The following is a 25,049-nucleotide window of genomic DNA, read 5'->3' as shown; positions in this document are numbered from 1 at the left end:
AACAAAGGGATTAAAACCAATTAAGGTAAATATAAAGCACATAAAATACAGGGTGAATAGATGGAGAATTTACAGAGAAAATACAGAACATCAAAAGATCAAGGTTTTCCAAAGTGAGAACTGGTAGCCAATCACAAGGCTTATCCAGTTCCTTCTTTCACCGCGCGAAATTTGAAGATTCGGACCAATCAGGATGACTTCGCCTTTATAAATAAGAGCAAGAAGAGCCGGGCTTGAGTTGCAACAGTTTGTCGGATTCGTCGTGATGGCTCGTACTAAGCAGACTGCCCGCAAGTCCACCGGCGGTAAGGCGCCGCGTAAGCAGCTGGCCACCAAGGCGGCCCGCAAGAGCGCGCCGGCCACCGGCGGTGTGAAGAAGCCGCACCGCTACCGCCCCGGCACGGTGGCCCTGAGAGAGATCCGCCGTTACCAGAAGTCCACGGAGCTGCTGATCCGCAAGCTGCCGTTCCAGCGGCTGGTGCGCGAGATCGCGCAGGACTTCAAGACCGACCTGCGCTTCCAGAGCTCGGCGGTGATGGCGCTGCAGGAGGCGTGCGAGGCCTACCTGGTGGGGCTCTTCGAGGACACCAACCTGTGTGCCATCCACGCCAAGCGCGTCACCATCATGCCCAAGGACATCCAGCTTGCCCGCCGCATCCGCGGGGAGAGGGCATAAATTGTCGACACCAAGTGCTAATACCAAACCCAAAGGCTCTTTTCAGAGCCACCTACAACTTCACTTGGAAGAACTGTATCACAAAGTAGATCATCTCCAAAAAACCCTCTAACAAAACAATGGAACAGTATAACTCCGTGTTCCATGTACCAATCCTAGGAAAACAGTTGACGTGCAATCTGTTTTCCATGTAAAAATCAGGGCATTGACACCTGAAACTTCCATTGCAATCCGAAAAGTTAACAGCAAAAAAAGTGATGCGATCCCCATCTTAGTTTAGTTGTATTTTTCAGTCCCTATCATGTCCGACTCTGCAATCCCATCAAATGCATCACTCCAGGCTTCCCTATCCTTCACTATCTCACAGAGTTTGCTGAAACTCATGTCCATTGAGTCAGTGATGCCACCCAACCATCTCATCCTTTTGTCCTGTCCTCAGTCTTTCCTGCATCAGGGCCTTTTCCAGTGAGTCAGTTCTTCACATCAGGTGGCTGAAGTATTGGGGCTTCAGCTTCAGTGACAGTCCTTCCAATGAATTTTCAGGACTGATTTCCTATAGGATTGACTGGTTTAATCTTGCTGTTGAAGGGACTCTTGAGTCTTCTCCGGCACCTCAGTGCAAAAGTATTGACTCTTAGGTGCTCAGCCTTCTTTATGGTCCAACTCTTACATCTGTACATGACTGCTGGAAAAACCATAGTTTTGACTGTACGGACCTTTGTTGGCAAAGTTGTGTCTCTGCTTCTGAATAAGTTGTTTAGGTTTGTCATAGTTTTTTTTTCCATGGAGTAAGCATCTTATAATTTCATGGTTGCAATCAGTGTTGGCAGTGATTTTCCAGCCCAAGAAAATAAAGTCTGTCGTTGTTTCCCCATCTATTTCCCTTGAAGTGCTCGAACTGGATGCCATGATCTTAGCTTTTTGAATGTTGACTTTTAAATCTACTTCTTCACTTTCCTCTTTCACCCTCATCAAGAGGCTCTTTAGTTCCTCTTCGATTTCTGCCATTGCAGTGGTATCATCTGCATATCTGAGGTTGACTTTTCTTCCAGCAATCTTGATTCCAGCTTGTGTTTCATTCAGCCTGGCATTTCACATGATATACTCTGCATAGAAGTTAGATAAGCAGGGTGGCAATATACAGCCTTGACATACTCCTTTCCCAGTTTTGAACCAGTCTTGGTCAGGTTGCTTCTTGTCCTGCATACAGGTTTCTCAGAAGACAGGTAAGGTGGTCTGGTATTGCCATCTCTTTAAGAATTTTCCACAGTTTGTTGTAATAGACAAAAAGGGTTTATCGAAGTCAATGAAGCAGAAGTAGGTATTTTCTTTGGGATTTTTCTTCTTTTTCTGTGATCCAATGGGTGTGGGCAGTTTGATCTCTGTTTCCTCTGCCTTTTCTAAATCCATCTTGTACATCTGGAAGTTCTTGGTTCACGTGTTTATGAAGCTTAGCTTGAATGATTTTTAGCATTAACTTGCTAGCTTGCCAATGAGCGAAATTGCATGGTAATTTGAACATTCTTTGGCATTGCCTTTCTTTGGTATTAGAATAAAAACTGACTTTTTCCAGCCCTGTGACCACTGCTAAATTTTCCAAATTTGCTGGCATATTGAGTGCAGCACTTTAACCGCATCATCTTTTAGGATTTTAAATAGCTCAGCTGGAAATCCACCACCTTCACTAGCTTTGTTTGTAGTAATTTAATTATTAGATCAGGCCAAATAATTGAAATTTTCCTGTCCCTGAGACAGGAAGTCCAGGGATGATGTAGTATAAGATAAAAAGCACTGGTCCTTGAGCAGCCAGAAAGTGGCATGCACACACACTGATATTTTAGGACCCATGCTGAGTACTACTGGAGACCAGTTTGCTGCTAATCCATTTGTTTTTGTGCTGAACAATACATCATTTGGTAAATGTAGTCATCCTTTCTGTACTAAAAATAGAGATCTGGTATCCAACACATTGGTTCCGTGGGATTTCCAGAATTCAGTTTCCAGCAGCACCACCAGCAGTTAGCAGATGGGAAGAGCATAAATTCACCAAATCTGGGGCCCAGACTAATAAGTATGTTCAACACTCCAGGAATTTAGAGCTTGTTGCAGCAAGTTACTGAAAACTCAGATTGTGCAGAATGTGTCTGCACTTTGCAAGAAAAACATGATGTAGTCACTAAGGCAGAGTTTGCAGTCATCATTTATTATTAATCCTCAGGGAAAGAGCCAATGAGACAACAGCTCCCAACTTTCTTCCAACAAAGGTAGAATCCTAGGATAAACCATGGAGCAATGCAAGATTTCTGGATTCTGTCAGGTTTTATAGACATTAGCAATGGGAACTCTCAGCCTTATTGCTGGGTTTACTCCTAGCCTGGGGAGATTAAGCAACACTGGAGGGTCTCGAGGCCCTAAGTGAATAGTTCTGCATAGAAGCGAAAACATTAGTCCCCTGGCAGGAACCAAAGGATCCGGACACCAATAGTTTAATTAATAAACATTACAGACTGTTGTGGAGCAAATCCTCAGCTATAGAAACCAGAAGTCAGATTTCAGAAACAGCTGGAATAGCTCAGTGCAATGTTTTTGAATCTTGAAACACATTTTCAAGAGATAATGACAATGCTGTGTGATTTCTGTGTGATGACTGAAAGGCCTGTTAGCCTCCCAGTCATCATAGCAGCATTTCTGCCATTTAAAAAATATGTAATTTTCAGGTGGCATGCAGGAGATACTAAAAGCAAACCAAATGGTGTGGGGGTGGCTGGGGAAAAATAAAACTGTTCATAACATCTTCATTTACAAATTAGAAACAAGTTCGTAACTTTCAACTGGTCAATGGTTGTATTAATTCTTAGACACCCATACAATGGCATCCTACTCAGCAATAAAATGTGAAGCTATTGACATTAATACATGTAACTGTCTACATGGGTAATGCTTAGTAAAAAAGCCAATCTTAAAAAGTTATATATTTTATTATTCCCTTTATATAACATTCTCAAAGTGATGATACTGAGATGAATAACAGATTAGTGATTGCCCCAAGACAGGGAAGATGTGGGTGGATGTAACTATAAAACATTAACATTGAAGAGTTCCTTGATAATAGTAAAATAGTTTTGTGTCAATGTTGAGGTGATAGTTACATGAACTGATGCATGTTTTAAAATGGCATAAGACTACACATACAAACACACAGACAGACACAGACACACACATGGGGGCAATATGAAAATCTGTGAGAACTGAATAAGGCCTGTATGCTAGTTAACAGTACTTTGCCAGTGTCAATTACCGCCTTTGATATTATGATATAGCTATATAAGATGTCACAATTAGGGGAAAATTGGCTAGAGGAACTCTAGATACTATTGTAGCAAATTTTTGTGAATTTTGTTATTTCAAAATGTATATTTTATTTGACAATGTTAAAAAAAGCTGTGAGAATTCTTTATGAGTTGCTATTGTGTATTCCTGTGGATTTCAAGGCTTGTTTAACAAATTAATGTTCTTTTTTCGGATGTGTTTGTTTTGTTTTTCTTAAACAGCAATGTTTTCCTTTCTTCTGCCTGTTTTAGTGATGATATGTCCACTGAATTGAAATTTGGTTCATTTATGCTGGTGTGTGATTTTTTTAGCTGTTGGTGCTGCTACCTCAAAATAAATTGTTCTGAAATTTGACATTCATAATCTCAAATTTTCTGATGGAGCACTTGGCTGAGCTAATCTATACTCTTTAGGACAGTGTGCTTGGTATATCATAAGTGTGAATTTTAAAAAAGCTATTTTGAACATTCTATTTATTTTAAGGGCATCATTTAAATCTTAGTGCTCCCATGTGTTCACCAAAAAGAATTTCTTTTTAAATAATATAAAAACCTAGGGAAGATCACATTTTTATTTCTGGCACTTGTGTAAATTTCTTTGCCCACCACTGGAGTTTATGATATCTTTGCTTGAATTCCATGCACCAACTACAGGAAAGGACAATCACCCTTCCACTCTATACAAGAACATTTTATTAGCCCCTGACAATTTACATTCTTTTCCTTTGCAATCCTTCACTGATTAAATGTATATGCTCAATTTGTATAAATTAAAGCACACTGTAGAAACTAGTATTATATTAGAAAGTTTTGAAATCTTTAAATGTGTGTTAGCTATTATAGTTTGCTTTCAGTAACAGATTCCAGGAATTTATTGTCCCCGAACTAGATGCTATTTTGTTTACAGTAACTCAGTTATTAATAGCATTTATCATATTGTACGAAGAAAGCTACTAAGATTCAGATAGATTAATAGAGTATGTGTGTGGTCAGTCTTGTCGGACTGTTTGCCCCTTTATAAACTGTAGCTCGCCAGGCTCCTCTATCTATGGGATTTCGCAGGCAAGAATACTGGAATGGGTTGTCATTTCCTTCTCCAGGGGATCTTTCCAACCGACCCAACCCTCGTCTCCCGCACTGCAGACGGATTCTTTACCTATGAGCCTCTAAATACTAGTAAATCTCCCTAGCCTGTTTCACTTTAGATTTTAGAAGGGGCGGGGACTCAGTGCAGTTTCCCGCCTTTCTGATCGTCCAGTTTTCACAAAGGTCCGCGCTATCGCTACATAAGAGGCGGCAGGGCTTTGCATTAGGCATATTCGGCATTAGTGCTCAGCATTTAGGTAATATGTCTGGACGCGGCAAGGGCGGAAAAGGCCTTGGAAAGGGGGGCGCTAAGCGTCACCGTAAGGTTTTGCGTGACAACATTCAGGGCATCACAAAGCCGGCTATCCGTCGCCTGGCCCGCCGTGGAGGAGTCAAGCGGATCTCCGGTCTTATCTACGAGGAAACCCGTGGGGTGCTGAAGGTGTTTTTGGAGAACGTGATCCGGGACGCGGTCACCTACACCGAGCACGCCAAGCGCAAGACTGTCACCGCCATGGATGTGGTGTACGCGCTCAAGCGTCAGGGCCGCACTCTCTATGGATTTGGTGGTTAAGTTTGAGCTTTGTAAGGTTCTTGTAGCAAAGTTAAAGGCCCTTTTCAGGGCCACCTACTTTTTCTATGAAAGAGCTTGCACTTGGATGCTCTGTAAGTTAGCTTGATACAATACAGTTGGTAAGTTATAGTACTTTGGCCTTTCATCCCTAGCATGTTGGGTACTACCTTAATTCTTACTGTATTTCCTAGCGTGTTGGGTACTACTACCTTAATTCCTTCTGTATTTTCTAGAAATTCCTTAACTGGGGGCCAACAGTGTAGTGGCTAAATAATGGCCCTCCAACTGGTAAGTGAAAGTTCATGGGTCCTTTGAGTAGAGAAAATTTGGGGCTCTTTTCAGACACCATAGATGGCAGCTGTTATGTTATTTCTATATTAAATTACACTAATGAAAATTACAAACTAAAGGGACTTTTAGAGTAGTTAATGGTAGAAAAAAGAGGGTTAATTTAACAATGCAGTTTTCTCTGCTTAAAGTTTATCTCCGGTCATAAGGATGCTATTTTTCCTCTAGTACATTGGAGTTTGATTCTGTGAGTTTAGGACAAAAACGAGAGGTAGGAGTGCCCATTTGCACCTGTTCAAGTGCTTTTAGCTCAAATAAGTCATGCCAAAATGGCAATTTTATGGTGGCAGTTTCACCTTCAAGTGCACCACACAACTCTCCCAGAGGTCATTAAAATGTTTTAGGGTTTTGAATCAATGTTGCAAAAAGCACAGGTAAAGAGATGGGGTTGTACACCATCCTCAGGATAAGACAAACAAGTGGGAGGTCCTGCTATATGAATCTTGTTCTAGCACAATGTTCATACATCTTTTGTTTTGCCTCATTAGCCTTCCTGTGTGATGATGGGCTTCTGAGGATCAGAGTTAAGTTGAACAAGAGGACTGAGTAGGTCCAAGGTACCTGGGTCTGATCACATGGGAAGTTTTGCTTGGTCTATAGTTGTCACTCACCAATGGGTTTTATCTGCATACCATGGGTAGGGGGTAAGTGATTGGCCGACAAGGTTTCTTAAATATGAGATGCCTCATAGATGCCGAGTTCTTTATGTGCCTCATGAGTGTGTGGTGCCTGTTTTGTCCTTCAATCCTATCCTCTGTGTTTAGAACACGTTTGTCTCTAGTCTCTGAGTCCAACATATACTTAGTATCCTTTGCAGAACTGAGCACTCTTTAATAACAGTGAATCCCCTGCCTCCTCTCCACTCTCTGCTCTTTCCTCAGCCTAACACTTGCTACTCCTTCTGGGCCCATCTCCCAAATGACCTTCTTCCTCACACCCTCATAGCTACTTTGCCTGCAAATGGCTCTAACAATAAAATTTCTCACCATCAGTGTCCCTGCTTGAATATATTCAGTGTTAGTTTTTTGAACACAGCGTTGGAAGAGGCAATCTGCCCTGAGAGTTCCTGCCTGTTCTTACAGGGTGTGTCAAGAATGCTACTCATCAGGGTTGAGGGACCTTAAAGAATAGGGTAGTGGTTGCCCCCCAGACAAAGAGCAGGTTTGCTTGCCACACTCACTTTAAGCCACCAGTCCCCCAAGCTGTCCCGTGGCAGTGATGCAAACCCACTGTGCATGCAGCATCCACCTGGGCCCCTCCAGGTCGCCCTTGTGGGACTTGGTGGGCAAGGTGAACCAATGCAACCTTGTTGCTGCTGTGCTGTGAATAATAAAGCCTTTTGTGTCTGATCTAGGTGTTGTGTCTACAACCAGCAGTCATGAAAAAGTTACATGTTATTTTATTATCTCCTAAGTAGGGTAAGATCTCAGACTCTACAGTTTCTGACAAAAAGTGAAGAAGAAGAAGAATAGAAAGGAGAAGAGGAAGAAGGAGAGCAGGAGGAGGAGGTGGAGGAGGAAGAGGTGGGTGGCAGTGGGGAGAGAGAGAGAGGCTAGCTCTCTGCTCCTCTTGGTGGCTCAATCAGGCCTGGAATAAAAGTTACGCTCTCCAGACTTGGAATCTCTCCTCCTATAGGGGATAATGAAATCTGCTGTGGGAGATAGTGATCATAGAATGGGAATAATGCAGGTAGAGAGACCTCTCAGGCCACCGTAGGGATTGGAAAGCTTTGTAGGAGGAGCTAAACTTTCCTCTACCCTTTTAGGGTTTCTAGCCAGGCTTGAAAATTTAGTTGACATAAGACAGATCAATAGCAGAAAAGAATGCAAATTTTATTTAATCTTTTTATATGTGTCTTCACAGGAAAATGATGATCTAAAAAGCAGTTAGGCCTAAATGTTTAGTTTGAACAAAGAGTAGTAATTGTGAAATAGCAACTAACATACATGAGGAGACTAAAGGAAGATAAGGATTATTTATTTATTTTTTTCATCTCCCATACTGATATTTATTACATTAATAACATTTCTAGCAAAAACAAGTAACAAGTTCAGTAACTGAATTCACATTGACAGGTTTCATTTTGATCCATTAGCCAATTTGGAAGAAAAGCCATATTGATCAAAGGGATTAAAAATAAAGCACCTTTTTTCCTTGCTACATAAAATTATTAAATACAATGGCTCTAAAACTCGAAACAAATTAGATGCAGAATCCAATCTCAACACTCTCAAGACACGGACTTGTGTCTTACATTTTTAAGAAGTAGTCATCTATACAGTTATTTTAAAAGCCATATGCTTTAACTATTTGGCTGGAAATGGAATACACCTGTGAGAATTATACTCCACGGTAAATACCTTTGTACTTGTAGTGAATCTCTTGTCACCGAGAACCTTAACCTAATCTAAGACATTTTGAGAACTTACAACTATCACTTTTGGGAAACATTTTTTTGGTACTTCAGTCAAGTGCTGAGGGGATTTCTTCTAAAGTCTAGAGCTAGAATCTAAACTTCCAACACTTCCATCTGCAGGTAACACAATTATGAATATACATTAAGTCCAGATACCTCCTGGATTTTTAACATTTCAGAGCTATGCCAGATAAATGTCTGAAAATATAGAATTAGCCAATTTATACTCCTGAAGTTACCTAAACTCATCTTTAGGTTTTATATTTACAGTGTTGTCCAGGAGAAATTAAAGAGTAACACTAATTATTCTCCAAGCTCTATTCCAGATGTCTGCTTATTAAGACTTGTAGTTTATGCAGAGGTGAACCATTGTCCTCTTAAGATTAAACTACTTCGTGTAGAGCTAATAGTAAAATACATCAACCCAAATCTTATGAAAGCAGCACATCCTCAGGAGTAATTATATAAAAAGTATCAACATCAGTGGTTTGAATATAAAAATTCATTTTTTTAAGTCAAAGTATGCAACAAATAAAACCTACAGAAAACAGATTTTCCCATCACAATCTGTTGCTTTACCAAATAATATTTTGAAAACACATTCCTTCAGTCATTATAAAGTTCTTAAAATACAAAAGAAAGTAATTCTGTAAGAAAGTCTAGTAGACCAGATGCTGTTGTCAGGACTTTTGTATGTGTGGTTATGCTTTTAGTACATCCCACGCCATCCACCTCCACTCATGCCACCTTGCCCATAATAACCGCCACTGCCTCCACCACCACGGCCGTAACCACCCAAGCCATCAGGAGTAGGATTATTTTAACAAGGTCTGTTTGTACAGATTTCTCTTATCTTGGACTCCCCATTTTTTGGTGACAAGATTGTTTATTTTTTCCTGGTAAAGGGATGGCACCTTTCATATGGAATAATTATCTGCTTTGGGGAAGAAAAAGGGAAGTCAGAGCCCCATTCTTACATCAGCTGTTCTTCAAGTTCCTTTGCTGAAAATAATTTTTATGCCATAGTGGCGTATTTTGGGGTAGCATAGTCTAAGTTATAGTTGTTATTAAATTCTTTTTGGGGTGCCATGTGTCTTACCATTTTTTTTTTTTTTTTTTTTTTTGGTGTCTTACCATTTATGGCACATTCTGGAAGAGATAGCTCAAGGAGGGTTTACAAATTGATAATGGAGAACAAGAGTTTGTTGTTTGGGACGAATCACAAACCAGGAATAGGAGCCAAAGAAGCAAACCGAGAAACATCACGGAGAACATAGGATCTTGGTGAGGAAGAAAGGAACAACGGAACACTGTGAGAAGGTTATGAAGTCAGGAGTAATAAACGAAGTCTCATGTAACGAGATTAGAAATATAGTTTTAGATTTGCCCATTCAAAGGTCTCTGGAAACTATGGGAAGGATATTCTTCTCTGAAGAGAAGAACAGGGCCGGTTAGCTCAGTTGGTTAGAGCGTGGTGCTAATAACGCCAAGGTCGCGGGTTCGATCCCCGTACGGGCCACTTTCTTTGGTACCCAGGAGGTCCACAACTATTTTCTGAGGAAATTTGCCTCTTAAACCTACACAGACCTGGGAATAGTGGGTAGAGTCCGTTGTTGTGTCCTACTCTTTGCTACCTCTCGGACCGTAGGACTCCAGGCTTCTCTGACCACCACTGTGTCCCGGAGAATGCTATTTAGCTCATCCTTTGGCGTCCTCCCCTCCTCCCTTGGACTTCCCATGTGGCTCGGTGTAAAACAATCTGCCTGACAAGGCAGGAGTTGCTGGCGACCCCAGTTCGATCCTTGGGTCCGAAGATCCGCTAGAGAAAGAAATGGCAACTCACTCCAGTATTCTTGCTTCTTGCCTAGAAAATCCCACGGGCTAGAGGAGCCACGACATATAATCATGAAAAGATAAGCAGACAGTGACTCCAGATTATCCAAGCCTTGGAGATTTCATAAACGGGAAGGATCTAGTAAGTGACAGACACTAAAACATACACAGGAAAGAGGAATATTAAAACCTTAAGCTGGGACATCACTATTGTTAAATAAGGATGACCAAGTAATTCGTTGTACAATTAAGTTATTGATAGTTATTGATAGTGGAAGTGGGCTCCATTAATATCTATCTTGAGAAAACAAGCACAGAATGAAACTGTCCCTGGATGTGTTCACCCACACCAGTGTTTCCACTGATACAGATACGAGTTCTCAGGGAGTGAAAGACTTAGAACGCAGGTGGCAGGGAGGTCTGAAGACAATCTTTTCTGCCTAGTGGAAAATGGAGAGGTAAGGATTAGTCAGATGAGGTGGGGAGGCCATAGGTTAACCTAACACAGGAATTTAAGCCACGTTATCAATATTTTGGAAATAAAGTGTTAAGATGACTGATGACCTCTTAGTCACGCTACATTTACAACGGGTCCTTCAAGACTGCACTGGGTAAGACAATTTTTAAATGTTCCTCCCACCCGGCTTTATTAGCTATGGATCAATCTGTCTACGGCTATCTGTAATGTTTCCTGTAGGAGGGAGGCTGTTTCAGTCTCAGGTGCCCTCTACAGGACACTAGGAGCTAGGTTGGTGGAACATTCTAGCAAATTTAACGTTTGTGAAATAAGATGAATTCAAACACATTGAAAACTACACTTCCAGCTACAATCCACTCCGATTGAGGAAAAAAAAATAGCAGTCCCACTGCCCGAGATTTTCTTCGGCCTTGTTCTATTAACACGTCTGAGAACCGCCATCTTGAGACGTCAAACTTGAAAAAAAAGTTAAAAACGAACAATGACTAGCTTGCAGTTAAAACCGCGAACTTTCTATTGCCATTAGATATCAGGCTTAATACCTCTAGCTTACTCATTTAAAAGTAACAGCCCTTCTTATGACCAAGTGGGTGGCCCTGAAAAGGGCCGTTGTTTAATAAGCAGAAGCTTCGTAACTACTTGGCAACTTAGCCGCCGAAGCCATAAAGGGTGCGCCCCTGGCGCTTGAGCGCGTAGACCACGTCCATAGCGGTAACAGTCTTGCGCTTGGCGTGCTCGGTGTAGGTGACTGCGTCCCGGATCACGTTCTCCAGGAACACCTTCAGCACCCCGCGGGTCTCCTCGTAGATGAGCCCAGAAATGCGCTTCACACCACCACGACGAGCCAGGCGCCGAATAGCAGGTTTGGTAATACCTTGGATATTGTCTCGCAGAACTTTACGATGGCGTTTAGCGCCTCCTTTTCCGAGCCCTTTTCCTCCTTTACCTCTACCAGACATGATGAAAAGCAACTATTGCTCTTTTCCAGTACCCGAGATCCAGCTGCAGCCCTTTATATATCAGTTTTGCGGACCTTTTAGGAAACTGAAACAGCGAGGGCGGGAACTAGACTTCTGCCCCCTCCTCTTCCCTATCTTACTGGGTGTTTGGTATTGCCAAGAAGGGAAGGGGGCGTGGAAATGCTATTGGGTGTCTGACTCTTCTGTTTCCTGGCTGGGGTCCAGAGACGCTGGTTTTCTGGTCTCTAGACATGTCCCTGTGAGTTTTTTCAATTAATATTGTACAAGTTTCCTCACCATTTTATTATTTAATAAAAGGAGGCTGTTCTGCCACATCTGTCTATTAAAAGGGACAGAAAGCAGAATAAAACTAATTGCAAATATGAAGATACTTTTAAAAATGTATTTCTTAAATTCCCTAGCAATATTTATCAAATTTGGCTGATCGTCAACATTTCCGTCTGGCAAAGCTGTAGATACACATCGTTTCAACATTCCTGATAAAGCGGGAACTTCAGGAAGGGGAGATAAAGTTAATTGAATTTCCACTGTATTCTGGAAAAGCACGATTTACATTGTGAACATGAAGAATCCCAGGCTTGAAGACCTAATTCTGTTCTAATAAGTAGCATTGTTGGGGTTAGAACTGATGCTTTCTGATCCTGGGGTCTAATGTCTTTGCAACCTACCATGAATCTATGTCAGTGAAGTATTGAAGATACAGCATGATGAATTGTGGTGGTGGGGTAGTGACTAAGTCATGTCCAACTCTTTCGACCCCATGGATTGTAGCCCTCCAGGCTCCTCTCCATGGGATTTCCCTTGTAAGAATACTGCAGTGGGTTGCCACTGAATAAGAATTTGCAAATTAACCGCATTTAAAAAATTATTGACTGAAATGCTGTTCATGTTAAAAGGATAACTGAAGTTCTACACACCGATGATAGGTATTGATAAGTTTACTAGGCAAATGCCAATATTTACTCACATTCCACATATTCACATTGAATGCCTTCTATGTAACTACAGAGGTCATTAAGAAAAAACTCCCTTCTTTGCTGGTGTTTACCGTATAGGCAGTTAGAGGATTATTATTTCCTGAGTCACAAACTTTTGAGATTTATTTCAGGTGTGCTTACCGGTGGATTTAGACAATTTGTTCTCCCATGCTGTCCTTTTTGAGACAGACACTAAACAAGAATCATTGATTCATCCATTCAACAATTCAGGGTCTATTATATTCCAAGTACCCGTGTACGAACAGTGAAGTAGTTGCAGGAGACACAGATTTGATCCTGAGTCAGAAAGATCTGCTGGAGTAGGAAATGGCAACCCACTGCAGTATTCTTGCCTTGGGAAATCCCAAGGACAGAGGACCCTGGCGGGCTGCAGTACATGATGTTGCAAAGAGTCAGACATGAACGATTGAGTAGGCAGGCTCAGGAGCTTAGACTTAGAGAATTTCAGGACTAACCCCAAGTCTACTGAATTGATACAGCATTTTAAATAATATCGCCAAGTGGGTAGTTTGCTCCAACCACTTGGCCGGTTTGAGAGAGTTGTTTTAGAGCTGTGCTTTCCTACATTAGCCACTAGCCACCTGTACTTATTTAAATTTAAATTAGTGAAAATGAAATCAAATTAAAGAAATAATTTCTTCAGTCACTAACTACTATTTAATAGGTGCTCAATAACCACAGGTAAGTGTAGTGATTGTGCAGATACAAACACTCCTATCATTGTAGTAGGTTGGTTTAGGCTGTATTTTGATAGAAAATTTCTTCTGGAGAACTTCTACCCCAGCCTGAGAAATGGAGTGTGGTAAATATATGAGAATGAGACTTGCGGCTGGAACTGAGGATTGGCATATTTTTGAAGTATAATAGAAATTAGTTAACTTCTAGATGTACCCAATATTACAGATAGAAGGACATTTAAAGAAAGAAATTGGAAATTTGAGTGTAGTAATTTTGTTTTAGGAAATTAAATTAATAATATATAGTTATGCTTGGAGGGGAGTTTCAAGCAGAAGCATGTCCTCAGGTGAGATCATCTGACAGAAAATTAAAATGGATGTGACTTCTCATTACCTTTCTGAGCACATGATTATAACACAATGCTCTATTTGTTATATAGCTCTTATTTTTAATTTGGCCTTTTTGATATTTAGTGAACATAGTCACTTTTTTTCTTAAATTTTTGAAAGTTAATGAATTTTAGAATGCTTACATACAGCCCCCGTGGCTTGTCCTGGTGCACACTACCTAAATCTTTCACAGTCACTGGCTATTGTTGAGTGGGGTGTTGACAGCAAAATTAAGAGGACATGAAGTTGTGAGATGTCCATCACTTGTCTCACTTTAGTTTTTCTTATTTTTTACTATAAGGTAAAAATAGTTGAATTCTTAGTCTAGCAGAAAAACACACTGTTTTAGACTCTATGTAGATTTAGGATTCAAAAGTAATAAACACAAGTTTTTTTTTTGTGGGTTATAAGTAACAGGAGAAACTTTCCAAATTTACAGTCCCATGGGGATGATCCTGCTTTCAAGAACCTTGTCCACACTACAGTTAAGAGTGTAAGTACTTGGGTCTCAAGCAATAACATGCAGCACAGCTCCATCATTCTATAAACATCTGGGGAAGAATTTTTCAGGTGAAAGCATGTCTCAATTATTGTCCTCTAGGAAAGGCAGAGACCTATAAACAATGAAGCGAATGGCCCTGAGCCCAATGTCTTCTCACTTATTTGGTACCTAAATAGCCATGGAACCAACAGTGGTTGCATAAGAAAGAAATTGTGACATCTGCTGTAGGAAGTACTTTTCACCTATCTTAAACTGAGTACATATAACTTAGAGAACAAGTTCAACAAATATTCAACAACTGATATTATGACTACAATGATTACCAATATAGTAAAGTTTTAAACATCTGAATTTTACCTGTATCTTGAGGACTGATAGTATTAGGCTCTGGCCCGAAAAGGAAAAGGGCCTATACAATGTGCTTGAAAAGGAAACGGGCCTATATTACCGTTACTGTTGCTATTGACAGTGATATCATTGAGGATGACAAGTAGCCCTTTTCTCCAGACACTCATAAAATACCTGTCCTGGGAAAATTGGAATGTTCCATAGCCAAAATTTTAAGCTTCCCTCTTTATACACTGTATTTGTATTTGGTATATAACATGGTCTCAAGTCCCAGAGGTTTAGTTTTAGACAGTGTCAGTCCACAATAACTATTGAAAAACAAACCAAGTGATGTCTATGTAATTAGTTAAGTATGGAGAGATGACATCTTTAAAACTGATTATCCTGTCTTGGAATTATATGAGAAAACTCTCAAGTTACTATTGAATGTAGGCCAGAAGAACTAGATTTTTGAAAGTAGGGATATTTATGAGAAAAAAAATCACAACACCAAAATATCTTTCCTGTTTATTTGACAAACATGAGGCTTAGTTTCAGTATTTGATTATTTGATAGATACTAATTTTGTGCTTAATAATTTAATATTTATTCAATTCCATTAGTTCTGCATGTTACAAAGAGATGGAGTAGTAAATCAACCATATTTGGTATGAAATGTTAGTTCAGCTCCTCAGGTAAACATATTCAGCCAATTAATTTAGGTTGTGACAGTCACCTTTGTATTTTGCTAGTAAAAACTCAAGGAAAGTTATGAAGACTCAAGAAATGATTTAAAGGAGAATTTTTTCTTCTAACCCCCTGTGTGCCTATTTGCAATGTTGAAAACAGTTAAATCAAATATGTATTTTAAGTATCATTTCGGAATATAGGAAATATGTACACAATTGTATGCTAAATATTGGAGAAAAAATGCTAATGGACAGATTGTCATTAAACAATTTACAATATTACCCCAGGTGTCTGTTTTTTGAGCTTAGAGCTGGTTCATTGTTATAGAACTGCCATTCTGGGGCTTCATGATTCACTTTTCTTCATTGAGGATGGCATGAGGTATTTCTAACGCCCATTTTGGGTCTAAAAAATCTATTATACTAAGTTTGAAAGAAGGTTTTAAAGACTGTGTTTGGAGCTGTTTATCTAGAAAAACAAACAGAGCAGCCCCACACCCCAGCCTTCCAAAAAGTCCGTTTAAATCACGAAACACTGCAATCAAACCCAGTTTATAGTCTCGTCACTCATAAACTTTATTAAAAAGTCAATTTTTACTAAAATAGTTACCTATCTTGTACGTAGAATTTTCTACCCCAGTGCCAATTCCCAGTGCTTAGTGCAAACAAGTTGCAGGAGAGCTGTGCTATTGCTCTCGCGAAAAAACCGATTTTCCTTGTATATTTCAGTAAAAATGAGGTTATTTATATAGGGTTGAAAAGAAAACAATGTGTATGACAATGCCCTGGAAGAAAGATTTGCAAAGGAAACAGAGAGAACTAGTAATTTTAAGGAAAATCTGAAAGTTGTCTCAATTTGACCGAAGTTTCCAAGAGAGTTGGGGGAATCAGGAAAGTTTCAGGGAGCCGGTTTTAAAACTAGGTATAGCAAACAAGGCAGGAATGAAGCCTGAAGAGTGTCGGATCAGTTTCCCCCACATGCCTAATTATTTCATGCCCAGATTTCTTATATTTTTCTTCTTTTTTAAGGGGCAAAAAACACAGCCACTCGGCAGAGCCGAGGAGTCCTCCCTAGCCGCGCGGCGCACAGAGCAGGCAACCAATCATCACTCAGCGACTCTCTATATAAACCCCCAGCCGGCGACGCCCGGGACACGCCGTTCTGACAGTTTACCCTTACTATTTTGTCTTTCCTGGCTAAACAGAAGCATGTCGGAGACAGCCCCGGTTGCTCCTGCTGCTCCCGCACCTGCAGAGAAAACACCTGTTAAGAAGAAGGCGAAGAAATCGGGCGTAGCCGCTGGAAAACGCAAGGCGTCCGGGCCCCCGGTGTCCGAGCTCATCACCAAGGCTGTCGCCGCCTCCAAGGAGCGCAGTGGCGTGTCTCTGGCTGCGCTCAAAAAGGCACTGGCGGCCGCCGGCTACGATGTGGAGAAGAACAACAGCCGCATCAAGCTGGGTCTCAAGAGCCTGGTGAGCAAGGGCACCCTGGTGCAGACCAAGGGTACCGGGGCTTCTGGCTCTTTCAAGCTCAACAAGAAGGCGGCCACTGGGGAGGCCAAGCCCAAGGGGAAGAAGGCGGGCGCGGCCAAGCCCAAGAAGGCTGCTGGGGCGGCTAAGAAACCCAAGAAATCCACGGGTGCGGCCACTCCGAAGAAGGCTGCCAAGAAGACCCCTAAGAAAGTTAAGAAGCCGGCTGCGGCTGCTGGGACCAAGAAAGTAGCCAAGAGTCCGAAGAAGGCGAAGGCAGCCAAGCCGAAGAAGCCGACTAAGAGTCCGGCCAAGGCCAAAGCCCCCAAGCCCAAGGCAGCCAAACCTAAAGCTGCCAAACCCAAGGCTACAAAGGCCAAGAAGGCGGTCTCCAAGAAGAAGTAAATCTTCAGCGGCACCTCCTGCTTTGAAAACCTCAAAGGCTCTTTTCAGAGCCACCCACTAATTTCAGGTGAAAGAGCTTAACCGGACATAAATCCCTAGGTTTACCAATGAGTTTTGTAATAAAGGTAATTATTTTTTTAAATTTGCCGCTCTACTGTGATTGGACAGCTGAGTGTGCGTCCGGGTGCGCGCGCACTCCAGGATCCCATGATGGTGGTCACAGTCCTGTAGTGCGAGTTCAGTGGCTCTGAAAAAGCCACTTGTGACGGCTCTGGGCCTTAGCAGGGATGTTGAGCAGGACGCTGCACTATGCGATGGTAACGCGACCCCAAAGTTCCTCGTTGAGGATTTTAAGCTTCGGGGGTGGGGTGGGTAGTGTACGTTTTGTGATGGGCCCCGTTCCTCGCCAGCTCCAGTATCTCGGCCTTGTACTCCAGCACGGTGGTCTCATACACCGGGACCCCGGCCCCGACCCGTTCGGAGTAGTTACCCTTGGGGAGCAGACGATGCACGCGGCCCCTGGGAAACTGGAGCCTGGCCCGCGAGGAGCTGGTTTTTGGCCTTTGTTCGGACTCTGCCGCCCTGTTTTCCTCCTCCAAAAAAAAGTGCAACCTGAAGAATGGGTTTTTACCGTCTGGATGTTTGTAAGGTTTTCTTTCTCATTGGTTTGTAACCTCTAAGGAGAATTAGCCAATCAGGACGCACTCCTGGGCTTATTTGCTTAGTGTCTAGGAGAAAATACTGCGTCAGTTAGAGATTGAGATATGAGGACTTTCGTAAATTTGGGAAGTAGTTGAAAAGCTTGCATTTTTTCCCCGCTTAATGAATTGTAGTCCTATTCGAGGGGACCTTGATACTATTGATACTCTGCCTGAATCTGGATAATTGTTCCTACTATGCTGACAGTGTGAACTGCTCAGTCGTCCGACTACTTTCGACCCCATGGACTGTAGCCCGCCAGGCTCCTCTGTCCTTGGGATTTCCAGGCAAGGATCCTGGAGTGGGTTGCCATTACGCGCTCCAGGGGATCTTACCGACCCAGGAATCTCCTGCATTGTAGGCGGATTTTTCACAGCTGAGCCACTGGAGGAGGCAACCCTAACACTAAGGTATAGTAAAAAAAAAATTGTTTAAAAAAAAAAAAAGTGTAAAAGCCACTCCTGGCGGTTTATAATTTACCCATTTATCAAATTCTTAACCGCTAAGATGTTGATAGGGCCCAGGGAGCCATGGTTGGCATGGTTCTCCTATCTTTTGGTGGATAATAAATAGAAATAATTAAGCTTTGGGAAACGCAAGGAGAATGCTTAGAGATCTCCTCGAGCCGCAGTAACCAGGGCCAAATAAATGGTTCTAGGAAGATGGATGTTTCGTCATTTCCACTTCATCCTGTTTTTAATTTCAGGGGAATGCCACTGTGTTTTACTGATGAATCTTGACAAAAATCTGAGTTTTGTAGACCAGTAGGCAGTTGTAAACATGGTTGGGGAAAAATTACATTTTATCTTAGCAAACTAAATGCAGTTAAGCATTTCCTTATAGTATGTCTGTGAGCACAGGCAGTTACAATGGATTTTGCAGACCTTATTGAGTTTTTCAACAGTGGCTGTCACAGATGTTTTAATATCACTTTGAAGATATCTTGAAATAAAGTTTACATCATTCTGAGTCCTTGAAACTGACATTTGTTATTCCACCTGTTGATCCTTGTTATTTGATATGACTGATGGAGCACATTATATGTACTTAAATACATTTTAAAATTATATTTTAATATGCCTTTCTTTTTTTGTATTGGTATTCTAAAACATGATATTGGAAAGGTGTTTATAGGTTTCCCCAGAGTGTCCATAGAATCCACCATACAAATCATGAGTCCCTGAGCAGATTGTCAGTGGACAAATACCTCATGGTTAAAAGGCTTCATCTTGTTTATTTGCTTACAGCATATCCCCGCCCCACCTCACACACACACACACACACACACACACACACACACACACACGCATACACACCTTACTGGTTAATAGTTTATTAAATTTTAGTTCTTCAACTTTAAAGAAAAAAAACATAGCCCGTGATTATCTTTCTGGCTTTTCTAAATGAGATTTTATGTTTCATCCATTGCAGTTGCATTCCATACTTTCTTCTTTCTAGAAAGAGCCAAAAATCCCGTCTCTTAGGACAGTGGTTTGGTTGAGATTGATATTTGGATAAATGGGAAAATGTGAAATGGTTGCTCAAGAGTCTTTTTGAATATAATAGATTGCATCAAAGGGAAAAGTTAAGAGGGAAGAGACCCTTGAAGTCTTTAATACCAGAATGAGTTTGCTTCTGATGAAGAATGATGAGGAATAAGAATTATGTGGGAATGTGACATTCAATAAGAGTGGTACTATACAGTATCTGTAGTTAATTACATTTTACAAAGCTCTGCTATACCTACCTCACTCTAAAGCTCTTGCAGTAGGTATAGCTAAACTCCTTGTTTATGATTATTATTATTAGTGTGTACTGGATAGACAGTCTTTTGGGGTCTTAGTTCCCCAAGCAGGAATTGAACCCAGCCTTTGCTGTGAAAGCACCAAGTCCTAACCACTGGACTACAAGGGAATTCTCAATGCTATTTGTTTTACAGTTAAGAAAATTGTGGCTTAGAAAGATGAAATGGCCAGCATCATCTTGTCAATAAATAGTGCACCTGAGTCTCAAACACAAAGTCTCAAAGTTTCTTTCTTCCTACTGTCATTTTCTCTCCACTGTTCCCCATCTATTATGCCTACTGGAAAATGAGTTCTCTATTTCATTTTGATGCCCATCCAGAAAGACATAGCATTCATGTATTTCTGTTTGAGACCCTTTGTGACCTATCCAATTCACAATCCCTTTGGAATGTACCAGAAGTAATTAAACATCATTCATTCAATGCTCTTCTAGTTTTAGTCTGGTTTCTGTAAATTAGTATTCATATTCCTTTCCCTTGGACATTCTCTAATTTCCTAGGAAAGCAGAACTTGTTTAAATCTTTCTCCATCTTCCCAAGTTTCGTTGCACTTAAAGCAGCTTAAAATGAACAACTTGGGAATGGGTAAAGAAGACAAAGACGGCTTGATATTCTGCACCAGGAAGATGAAAGATCAGAAAGCGTATTCCTGTCCCAAAGCCACATCCCTAGGAGAGCATTCTGAAACATTCATCCTTGGAGTTCTGATGTTCTTTTGGTGAACAAAGGTGGTCTGTCAGGTACAGTGGCAATATCCAGGTTTAGGAAAACTCAACAGATCGACATTTAAAGATGACATATCGGACAGGAGCCTGTATGAGTAGTTGTCTGCAAAATATACTAAAAAAAAAAAAAGGTTTAGCTTGGAAGGTGTGAAGGGCATGTTCATATTTTCTTAAATGCAGGAGGGTACTTAGGCATATGGCATAAATCTAAGCCAAATGTATTAAAAATCTTTCAAACCAGCCTGAAGTTACTATTTTCTTACTTCTACTTAGTAATTACCTGACTCCTTATAACTGCAGGAGGTAGACTGAGTTCATGTCACTGTGTGGAGGCCTTGATTACTCATGTCACTCAGTCACTAAAGCAGGTAGATGTCTATATAGTAGTAGTAGTGAAAGTCACTCTGTCCTGTCCGACTCTTGCAACCCCATGAACTGTAGTACACCAGGCTTCTCTGTCCATGGGATTCTTAACACAAGAATACTGGAGTGAGTTGCCATCTCCTTCTCCGGGGGAATCTTCCCGACCCAGGAATCGAACCCATGTCTCTTGCATTGCAGGCAGATTCTTTACCGACTGAGCTATGAGGGAAGCCAATGTTTATATAATCTGACATTTTCTCCCCTCTCACATTCTCTCCTTGTCCTCTTACACCTGGGATGATTCCATTGCTTCCTAACTAGTATTGTAACCAGGTTGTTCCTAACTGGTTCTTCCTAATTACTTTCTCCAGCCCCTAATTCCTAAATTCTGATCATCTGTCATATAAAAATTATTACTTGCTCCCTATTAGCCTTTGGTTCAATGGGGAACTTTATTATAGCCTTTTGTTGTTGCTGCTTCTTTTGTTTGTTTTGACAATTCTATTCATCTGTAATTCTCTCCTTTCTACCTGGAATAATCTTTCCAATTTCATCTCAGGTTCCATCTCAATGAATAAGTTCCCCTAATTAAAAAAATCTAGTTTCCCTGCTAATGTGCCTTGATGACATTAATACTTCAGTACCATTATTATCAAGGGAATATTTATAATGCATCTTTTCTCATTAAACTAAACCCTAGGTCATTAGTTTTCTTTGTCTTGTTTTTCCCAATACTCTAGGTGTGTTTTTAATTGACCAGTCTTTAAAATCCTGTCAGATGGTGGGATTATCTCCAGATAATCAGATTCAGTGATTTCATTTACTGTTTTTCTGTATGAGGCTCTATCACTCTCCTCCCAATGGCTTAACTTAGGCACTGTACTAGCTCCTTTACTGCCATCTAAGGTGTTGGGGCTTCTGAAAAGAAAGACATCCCCAAATGAAAACAAAATAGCAAATAATCAAAAAAAAAAAAAAAAAACCTTAAATATAACACCTTTGCAGTAAGTCTTCAAATGTAGAATATAAAAATTTACCTGTGTGCACATGTGGTAGGCAGGAAATGGGAAAAGTATGAAATGGTATTTCTGAATCATCTTGATTTTTTAGCTATCATTTTCATAAAATAAAGATACTGATTATTCAGAGCTTATATATTTGTGTTTAGTTATATAGTTATAGGCAACCAGGTAAGGTTGAAATGGTTATACAAGTTAATGTTCCAACAGGTACCTATAAAATGTCATGTGATTTAGATTTGTGACATTTTCCCAATAAAATACAAATTCATTTAAAAAGGTCTCATATTAAGCACTAGCTTTTCAATGTATTTAAGATTAAAAAAAAAAATTGTGTGTGTGTCAGCTAGCAACATCATTGTTTAGATAATGAGCAGAAAGGCTAAAAACTCAATTTTAATGTTTTATTTTTATAGCTGTTCATCAATTCTATTTCTGTGCAACTGACTGTAATAATTGTAGTATAATTGAACACAGTTCTATGGGACCCTGTACATTTTCAAAATCTACCCATTTCCTTTGACATATATGAAAACATTTAGATAAACATGTCAGTTTTCTTATGACAGCTCATCTTAGGAATTAAGCCTCAGGGTTAAGTACTGAGGATCACACTAATACTGTTGTTAACTATAGTAATGCTTAAAGGGGAAATGTTTTTGGTTCTACTCCTTTTTACCTATAAATTTTTTAGTTTCAGTCTCCTCATTTGTAAAGCACTAACAATAATAATAATAGATACTTGGAGATACCTGTTGAGTTTATCTTATTTATGGAGCTTTCACAGACTAATACATGACTTCTGGCCAACTCAATAATGCAACAGTCAAATTATTTCTATGTGATAAAACTATTTAGTATTAAACTAACATGAACTCTATCAATCTTTTACTCCTATAATCAACAATACATTGAATGGTAATTCCCGTTTGTCTAACAACTTTTAAATTCTAATTTCACTAAATTTCTTGAGAATTTAATACAAAGAACTGTTCTAGATGTTCTGGTGGATTTACTATATATATTTTTCGTGCCTTCGTGGGCCTCATCTGACATCCATCATCTGAGACAGAAACAGACATTAAAAAACTCACTGTGCTATAATCTCAAAGAAAGTATGTAACATGGGAAACAATGTTCTAATATGGAATGCTTTTATTTGGCATGAAAAATGTCATTATTGGAAATATGAATATACTTTCTTTCCTTACAAGAGTCATGGCTTTCCAGTTCTCAGCATCCAAGTCTCAATACCTGACAGACTTCCAGGAACAATTATTTCATGTATAAACTTCTATTTCTTACGATGGCTATCTTGGCCTGAACATTTATTTAGACTTGTTTCTGTTAAATTTACCACCTGGTTCTTGTTTTTTCCCTTAGTGAGTCCCGAGATAAAACAGCTCACACACACACACGAAATCCATGTACCACGCCTAAGTGTGCAGAACATACAATAAGGCAAAATAGAAGCGTTTAAGTCGTGGAGGTAGTTGCTACATTGAAAACTTAGAGCGTAGGACTTCCTAAGCAGCTGCATACACATAGGTTTCTAAAACCTCTGCCAAACTTGTGTTCCACTCACATATTACAGCACCCTTCATAGATTAAGTGATTGGCTCTGAAAAGAGCCTTTGGGTTTAAGTTATTGTCAGTCGACAATTCAGCCAATTTATGCCCTTTCTCCGCGGATGCGGCGGGCAAGCTGGATGTCCTTGGGCATGATGGTGACGCGCTTGGCGTGGATGGCACACAGGTTGGTGTCCTCGAAGAGCCCCACCAGGTAGGCCTCGCACGCCTCCTGCAGCGCCATCACCGCCGAGCTCTGGAAGCGCAGGTCGGTCTTGAAGTCCTGCGCGATCTCGCGCACCAGCCGCTGGAACGGCAGCTTGCGGATCAGCAGCTCCGTAGACTTCTGGTAGCGGCGGATCTCGCGCAGAGCCACCGTGCCCGGGCGGTAGCGGTGCGGCTTCTTCACGCCGCCGGTGGCCGGCGCGCTCTTACGGGCCGCCTTGGTAGCCAGTTGCTTGCGCGGCGCCTTGCCGCCGGTGGACTTCCGAGCCGTTTGCTTAGTCCGCGCCATAGCTAGCCTGCAAGACAAAGGGATTAGACTAGGAGGGTTGCTCCTGTATTTATAAAGGACCAGAATCACTCTGATTGGATTGTGGGCAATTCCTGTGACTCACGGGCTGCTTAATTCCGGAAGTGCTTCGAGCTATTTAACATTGGTTCATCCATCCGGTGCAGATCTCGGATTGGTTCATTTCAATCAGCAGCCATATTCCCCTTAAAAAAAAAAAAAAAAAAAAAAAAAAGGCATTTTCCGAGTTGCTTTATTGATAGTACGCTGTCAAGTATGGTCCACAAGCACATTAATCATTCAGTAATGTTGAACTTTTCTCCTGTTTGGGATATAAAAAATAGAATGTGTCCATGAAAGCCCTTTAGAATTCATACACCTGCCATTTTATGCATAGTTAACTCTTTTTCATCAGGATTCTAATCCCGATAATTATCCCCTGTTTAGGAATTCACCGTCTAAGCCTCTCGAGTCCTATTTCACATCTACAGTTAATGTCTCATTCCCGGTAGCATGGTCTTTTAGTACATACTGTTAAGATGTGAAGAATTTTGTATTATTAAGGGGACACAGCAAAATCCCAATATTCTGGAATCTCTAATGGTTATTTTCTCGTTTGACTCAAAACTGGTAATTTGGCTCTGTTCTATGGTTTTAACGCATTTAAAATGTCAATCTGGGGTTAATGGCGACATCCGTCAAAAAAGGTTTGCAGTGCGGGACCTTAAAAAGATGGCGGCGATCGAGAGCCTTTAGCACACTGCAATGGGCTAGAATCTCGGGACTCTTTCCTAGAGTCTCAAGGTGTCCGAGACAAACCCACAGTGCTTTTATGAAGATTTGACTCGGCTACATAATAGGATTTCTTTACCTAGTTTTCACATCCAAACGCGAAGACTTTCCTGTAATTAAAAAGTTTTATCGATTTTTAATTGAATGATTTATGTCATGTAGCTGTTCTTAATCAACCTATAGGAATACATGAACGCCTTTCTTTTTGACCCAATAAAGAAAGCAGTTTTTGAACCTTAATTTACATACTACTTATCTATTGGTCAGTTTATATCCAATTAAAGATCAGATTTGTGAGTCTTTGCTTGTATCCGTGATTTAATTCTTGTGATGTCTTGTTCTCCTCGGGTTTGTTTCCCCATTTTTCATGCTGTTTTCCACGCCAGAGA

At 40.7% G+C, this 25,049-nt stretch overlaps 5 protein-coding genes and 1 non-coding gene across 6 annotated transcripts; 4 read left to right on the top strand and 2 right to left on the bottom strand.

The window, feature by feature from the left end:
- The first annotated feature begins 250 nt into the window (after nucleotides 1-250).
- Nucleotides 251-699, top strand: LOC102284960 (histone H3.1). Its single transcript, XM_014477122.2, has one exon. It carries the CDS (start codon nucleotides 266-268, stop codon nucleotides 674-676), a length of 411 nt encoding a protein of 136 aa, XP_014332608.2. The 5' UTR covers nucleotides 251-265; the 3' UTR covers nucleotides 677-699.
- Nucleotides 700-5,334: 4,635 nt separating this feature from the next.
- LOC138985030 (histone H4) lies at nucleotides 5,335-6,400 on the top strand. The gene has a single exon (XM_070361164.1). The coding sequence runs from the start codon at nucleotides 5,354-5,356 to the stop codon at nucleotides 5,663-5,665; it is 312 nt and encodes a 103-aa protein (XP_070217265.1). The 5' UTR covers nucleotides 5,335-5,353; the 3' UTR covers nucleotides 5,666-6,400.
- Nucleotides 6,401-9,874: 3,474 nt separating this feature from the next.
- TRNAI-AAU (transfer RNA isoleucine (anticodon AAU)) lies at nucleotides 9,875-9,948 on the top strand. Its single transcript has one exon. It is a non-coding gene; the product is annotated as a tRNA-Ile (tRNA).
- A 1,018-nt stretch (nucleotides 9,949-10,966) lies between these two features.
- LOC102277188 (histone H4) lies at nucleotides 10,967-11,717 on the bottom strand. The gene has a single exon (XM_014477118.2). The coding sequence runs from the start codon at nucleotides 11,697-11,699 to the stop codon at nucleotides 11,388-11,390; it is 312 nt and encodes a 103-aa protein (XP_014332604.1). The 5' UTR covers nucleotides 11,700-11,717; the 3' UTR covers nucleotides 10,967-11,387.
- Nucleotides 11,718-16,441: 4,724 nt separating this feature from the next.
- Nucleotides 16,442-19,190, top strand: LOC102276905 (histone H1.3). The gene has a single exon (XM_005892203.2). The coding sequence runs from the start codon at nucleotides 16,513-16,515 to the stop codon at nucleotides 17,176-17,178; it is 666 nt and encodes a 221-aa protein (XP_005892265.2). The 5' UTR covers nucleotides 16,442-16,512; the 3' UTR covers nucleotides 17,179-19,190.
- A 1,404-nt stretch (nucleotides 19,191-20,594) lies between these two features.
- LOC106700690 (histone H3.1) lies at nucleotides 20,595-24,077 on the bottom strand. The gene is made up of 2 exons (XM_070360819.1): nucleotides 23,975-24,077; nucleotides 20,595-23,878 (listed from the first exon to the last, which is right to left on the bottom strand). Exon 2 carries the CDS (start codon nucleotides 23,869-23,871, stop codon nucleotides 23,461-23,463), a length of 411 nt encoding a protein of 136 aa, XP_070216920.1. The 5' UTR covers nucleotides 23,872-23,878; nucleotides 23,975-24,077; the 3' UTR covers nucleotides 20,595-23,460.
- Between the last annotated feature and the right edge of the window lie 972 nt (nucleotides 24,078-25,049).

The sequence above is a fragment of the Bos mutus genome, chromosome 23 (genome assembly GCF_027580195.1).
Source record: "Bos mutus isolate GX-2022 chromosome 23, NWIPB_WYAK_1.1, whole genome shotgun sequence".
In the NCBI taxonomy this organism is placed as follows: Eukaryota; Metazoa; Chordata; class Mammalia; order Artiodactyla; family Bovidae; genus Bos; species Bos mutus.
Note: the sequence above shows the minus strand (reverse complement) of the source record. Positions and strands in the feature narration are given on the sequence as shown.